The sequence below is a fragment of the Elgaria multicarinata genome, chromosome 3 (assembly GCF_023053635.1).
Source record: "Elgaria multicarinata webbii isolate HBS135686 ecotype San Diego chromosome 3, rElgMul1.1.pri, whole genome shotgun sequence".
Classification (NCBI taxonomy): Eukaryota; Metazoa; Chordata; class Lepidosauria; order Squamata; family Anguidae; genus Elgaria; species Elgaria multicarinata.
In genome coordinates this window covers 40,754,225-40,760,224 of record NC_086173.1, presented here as the reverse complement: position 1 = coordinate 40,760,224, position 6,000 = coordinate 40,754,225, and the positions used below count along the sequence as shown (strand labels likewise).

General features: G+C 49.4%; 1 protein-coding gene across 1 annotated transcript in view; it reads left to right on the top strand.

Annotated features, from left to right (window-relative positions):
- Positions 1-284: 284 nt before the first annotated feature.
- The window catches only part of FAM20A (FAM20A golgi associated secretory pathway pseudokinase), a 49,497-nt gene continuing 43,781 nt past the window's right edge, over positions 285-6,000 (top strand). The window contains exon 1 of the mRNA XM_063120056.1: positions 285-683. Coding sequence (XP_062976126.1) covers positions 328-683 — 356 coding nt within the window. The 5' untranslated portion in view covers positions 285-327. The remainder of the gene's footprint in view (positions 684-6,000) is intronic.

Here is a 6,000-nt window from a genome sequence, read left to right as displayed (position 1 = left end):
TCCAGAGCCTGCCCGCCTGGGAAAGGCGAGTTGGCAAAGGTGCTGCCAGCCGCCTCGCCGCTCCTGCCCTCCCTCTCACCTGTTCCTGCGGCTGCATCGGGGCAGAGACCCTACCTGGGCTTGGCCCGGCTGCGAGAATTCTGCCTGCCTGCCTCCCTCCCTCCCCAGAGGCCACGGTTCCCCAGTCTCCAGTCTCCGGGGATTCTAGCGCCTGGGGCGCGCGCGCACTCGCTCGTGCGCACGCGACGCGCCTCCGCCTCCCCGGCTCGCAGCGCTCGTCCGCCCGGCGCGTGGATCGTGCCCCCTCCCCCGAGCGCCGGGCTGGCCATGCCGGGGCTCCGCCGCGACCGGCTGCTCGTCCTGCTGCTTCTCGGGGCGCTGCTGAGCGCCGATCTCTACTTCCACCTCTGGCCCCAAGTGCGGCGGCGGCTGGCCCGGGCCGAGGCGGACACGCCGGGCTGCTCCTGCCCCGCCGCCGTCTCCTCCTCCTCCTCCGCCAGCCCCGAGCCCCGGACGCGGACGCCGGACCAGGACGAAAGCCACCAGGCCGTGGGACCGGGCTCCAAGCTGCGGCGGCTCTTCGCGCACCCGCTCTACAGCGCCCCCGAGGGGCCGACCGAGAAGCTGCTCAGCGGGCAGGAGGCGCTGCGCTACTACCGACGGAAAGTGGCTCGCTGGAACAGGTGCGTCGTCCCGGCGGGGGTGCGGGGGGGGGCACGCCGCTCGGACCCCTGCCCCAGACAGGGAAAGCCCGCCTCGGCCCACGAGTCGGCCTTCCCTGAATGCCGCTTCTTTCTTATAGCTCCCGTGATTCCTAAATTGAGAACGGGTGGGTGTATTTTCTTTCTCTCATGAGGGCTAGAAACGTGCTCCCCGACTTCCAAAATGAAACTGGACGGTCCCTCGGTTTTACTTTAGCAAGGATATCTGTATATTTTATTGCATTTTACGTGTATTTTAACTTGATTGTCCCCTGCCCTAAGAGCCTTTCTGGCTGACTAGGAGTAAGATGCCATTTGGATAAGAAGCAACTTCTGGCTGTGCAGAAGTAACTTTCTTTGGTACAGCCCAGAAGCTGGGATGGTTTACTAGAGCTCCATCAGACTGCACGCTCGTTGCTGGGCACTCATGGATTTTCGGGGGTTCCTCTCACAATGTCATCTGCCTCCTGCCCCTTCTAGCCTTCTTTGTGTGACACACACAAAAATACCCCAGTAAGTCCAACTTATTTTTTGAGACGGAATTTGCCGCTATTCCCTGCTGTGTGCAGGAGAAGCAGCGCGATCAAAGCAGCCCACTGAATGGGCCACCTGCACGTTTACTTCCTCTTTCGAAAGAGAAAGTAATGAGGGACAAACGTGATTTCCCTGATGGCAGCTCCCAAGGCTGCTGCAATCCCTACTGACCACTTGCTTGCCTTAGGGCAGGCTAGACTGACCTTTTCTTATCTGTTGGCCTTGTACTAAAAAGGCAGCCCTGCTTCATTTTGTCCTGCCTGGCTGCTGATGGGTTGGGTTCACTCTCATGACTTTAGAGCCGTTCTTGCCTCTTAGGCTTTGGTGGAATGAGAGTGATTCTCCTCAGTCAGCCGGGAGGAGACCGGTTTTAATTGCTGGCAGTTTTACAAAACAGTGCATAGCTCTGAGGCTGCGGTCTTGAGGATGAAATCCCAAAGCTGAGAATCCCTGACAGTGAGTCCCGTGGTTAAGAGGTCATGACTCTGGATGAGCCTAGCCTGGAAATTACATCACCTAAAGTCACCATGACCCAAGTGGATCGACATCAGGGACCTGACGGTATCACACATTTCTCTTTAAAGCAGTTGTGGGGAGGGGGGCTCCCATTTTAAGAACATATGAACATAAGAAGAGCCCTGCTGGATCAGACCAAGGGTCCATCTAGTCCAATATGTCACATTTGCCAGTGTGGTGTTGTGGCTAAGGGAGTCAGGAGATCCGGGTTCTAGTCCCCACTAGACCATGGAAACCCACTGGGTGACTTTGGGCCAGTCATAGACTCTCAGCCCAACCTACCTCACAGGGTTGTTGTTGTTGTGAGGATAACATGGAGAAGAGGAAGATTATGTACGCCGCCCTGGGTTCCTTGGAGGAAAAAAGCTGGGATATAAATGTAATAAATAAATAAATAAATAAAATTCTATTCACACAGTGGCCAACCAGGGACCCACAAGCAAAACATGGGTACAAGAGCACCCTCCACCCATGTTGATGTTTTACTGGCTTTTATCTAGCTCCCCCCCCCCCCATTTTAAAAGGAAAAAATGCCTCTCCTAAGTTACTGGCAGTATGAACTTTAAACTCAAATATGCTGGTATTTTAGGTTCTGCCCCACCATTGGGATGTGGCCCCCAGGAGCGTCTCCAAAATAGAATTCGGCCCTTTGGTGAAAGAGGTTCTGCACTCCCACTCTAAAGCATGGGTAGGAAATCCACCACCCCTGCCCTGCAGTGGGCTGTATTTCCTTGGGCAAAAGCTGTCAGGAGATGGACGAGGCTCCAACTCACACACACACACACACACACACACTTTCTTATAACCACACACACACACTTCCATCATCACCGTCTAAAGGGTCACATCAATGCTAAGTATGATAGTTAGGTCTGCGGCACCCAATTTAAGAAGACTTAGTTGATTAATAATGTGAGTTTTAGTGGCTTAATCGATTAATTGCATTTCCATATGAGTAAAGGCAATCGCTCTGAAGCAAGAAGCATCCTTTCTTTGTTTTTCAGTGCTTTACACATGTATTATGATGGGCATCATCTTGGGCGAGGCATTCTTCCCGAGAGAGCAAGAAAAGGAATGCTCTTTTAAGTTGGCACCTGCCACATGCAGTTTATCCGAAATTAGTTTAACTTAAGTCCCATTCATTTTAATGGGTCAACTCTAAGTAGGACTAGCATGGGATACAACACTATGTAAGTTCTTGTATTCAAAAGTGTGTGTTGTGGGGGGACTTTTTAAATTGATCTACCCAATCAATTAATTAAACATTGTAGCCCTAATTAAGATGTGTCTCTGTGTATATTTGAAACCGATAAACCATCAGGGACCTGGGTGAGACTTAACTTGTAGTTTGTTTTTTGTGAGTCCCTTATCACAGATTTCATGCATGACTTCACCAGCGGATCACAATGAATAGACTAAGAGGGAGAAATAGCTTTTCACACCTCCGTCTTATCCCCTTTTCCTCAGAAGTGAGTCCTCCTGATTGCTTTGGTATGTGCATCCAGGTCAGTGTGCATCTCAGACTGCAGCCTTTGGCTTTTAAAATGCACAGTGTACAAAAAAATTAATTGGGGGCAAGTAGACACTGTGTTGGAGAGCGGGTTGAACAATCTCTCTGTGCAGCAACTGGGCTTGTTTAGCGACTCACAGCAGTCTTTCAACTCAACAGGGTCACTTTTGTCCTGCAGGAAAAGTCAGGCTGAACGCTTTGGCACAGGAGCCCAAAATCTTTATCACAAACCTGCCACGGTGTCTGCTTTGTGCTATGTACCTAATCGGTACAGCTTACGTGTCACTAAAGAATGAAAAAAAAAAAGTAATCATGTAAGAACAGGAGTTGGTGTGAGTTCCAAGGAGCCGATCAATGGGAGCATATGACCTTGCTCTGGTTCAGTGGAATAACTGTACTTCTGTTTAAACCACTAAGACGTGACAATAAAGATTAATAAGCTCTGTCGCTTAGGGCCAAACTAGATGTGAAGGTGGAAATGAGAAAGGAGTTCTTTGGCCTCTTTAAACTTGGGGGGGTCTGGAGAAACATTATCTTTTTCCCCCAGCCCAGGACAAATAGTAGCTTCCGTGGGAGGGGGATTTTCATTGCGAAAATGATGGGGGAAGGAAGGGGTTAAACCCAACATTATTCCTTGGCATGGTCCAATCTGGATAAAGCCCCACCCCCACCCTACCCAGCTGCTGCTTGCAAGCATTTAAAGAGACAGAGAGCTACTCATGAATCTCCGTCGTCACGTTGTACTTGGCCCTTGTTCAATAGCAGGGCTGGGAAGCCTCTGAGGTTCAAGGGGCCACACATTGCCCTCTCAGGCCTGGTTTAGGGGCGGGGTCACAACCCTGCAACCCCTGCTAAATCTGCCATCAAAAAGTTTTGCCACCAAAATTTGTTGGTGGGACTCAGTGGGACCCACAAACAAGGCTAGGAGAGGGCTGCAGGTGGTACATGGGCCATGTGTTACCCACCCCTGCTCTATAGGACCAGTAGCTGAAATAATTGCACTGCTCACTGTAGGGAAGCCCCACTGCCTTCAGTGTAACGGCTTGACAAGTTTGCCCATTCTCCTGAGGCTTAGAGCCTGAGACGGGATGGGGTGGTTAACACAGGGGGTGGATGCCAGTCAGGGACAAAGTCAGACAGGATGTGAGGTGGGGCTTATATCAAAACCTCAAGCTTAGGTGCTTCATGGAACCCTTATTCTTTAGAAAATGGAACCTCAGAAGCTGCTTTATACCAAGTCTGACCATTAGTATCGTCAACACTGATTGGCAGCAGCTTCCAGGATTTCAGAGAGGATTCTTTCCCTGTCCTTCCTGGAAATGCTGTGGATCGAACCTGGGACCTTCTGGCTGCAAAGCTGGTGTTCTGCCACTAAGTTATGGTCCCTTCCCTAGACACTATAGCGGGGCTCCATTCTACACGTGCTCAGGAGCACTTCAATCCAGTCTTCCTTTATACGTTTCAGGGCTAAATGAAAGGTTTTGTGCTTTGCAGCCAAAACCAAAGGCTGCGGCCTTGCAATAATGCCTCTGGGCAGGTTTTTGAAAGCAACCATTTCATAAAGTGAAAAGGGAGCACACTGGCTAGTTGATGTCCGGATCAGCTCTGAAAGGTTTTGTAGGAGAAGAAAAGGGAAGAATGCAAGCTGGAAGAGGCGAGTCAAAAGTGAAATGAGAGCATGGGAAAGAAAAGAATGTAGGAGAGAGCATGTCCTGGAGATCTTTGAAATTGGCCAATTAGGTCACCTTTTTTGTTTTTGTTTTCTTACCAAAATCACCTCGCCAGCAAGGAGAGATTGTCTGTAGCTGATTGATGGATGGCCCCTGCGTCCAGAAGTTACTGACTTCTTGTTCTTTCCAAGCTACTGGCATTAACTGAAGCTTTTCAGAATTTGCTCTGTTTTGAGTTCACAGCAAAAGAAGTCTTGCAAGAAAAAGGAGTCATTGGCCGTCTTTAGCGAGTAACTGGTGGGCAGGCTTCCCTAATATGAAACCCAGCCCTGGCACACTGGAAGAGGTTTCTGTGCCAGGAACAGCCCATCCAAAACAGTGCTGTATCTTTAGACTAACTAATAGAAGTCTCCTGGCAGCTTACTGCAGGCCTGAATCTGACCCAAGATTATTTCTAGAATCTTGATTTTTTTTCCCCACCAGCCATTGAAATGTATTCATTGCTAGAGAGTTTGTTTTACACTTAGATATTATATAGTCAAAAGCCAAACATAGTCCTTGAGCAGCCGTTGGACTTAGTACACTTTATCATGCTAAATACTATCTGATGCCTTATGAAAAACCATCTGATGTAGGATTGACACCTTGCTCTTTATCCTAACACATGCGCTATGCCTTTAACAGCTGTGTGACAGGGAGATGTCCATCAGGTGCACTTCCCAGCATAGTAATTATGTAGAAACTACACCTATAGAATTTCTGCCTGCCACATATCAGTTAAAGCCATCTAAGTTCCACCAGGGGAAAAGATTGTAACCCAGTTCTGACTGGGCTAATGATCAGATGAACAAAGGCTTCAAAGGAGAGTGATTGTTGAGGAGTCATGTAAGAAGTTTCAACTTTTCCATGTTGGGGTGGAGAAAACATTGGTTGCAGAATGTCTTTGGGCAGATAGAAGCCCTGCCAGGAAAAAAAATGTTTGCAATCTTACCTGTGACCTAGATTAGCCAATAATGTACTTCAGGACTTCCAGGAGGGGGTGGGGGGAATCATCACTGAACAAATAACT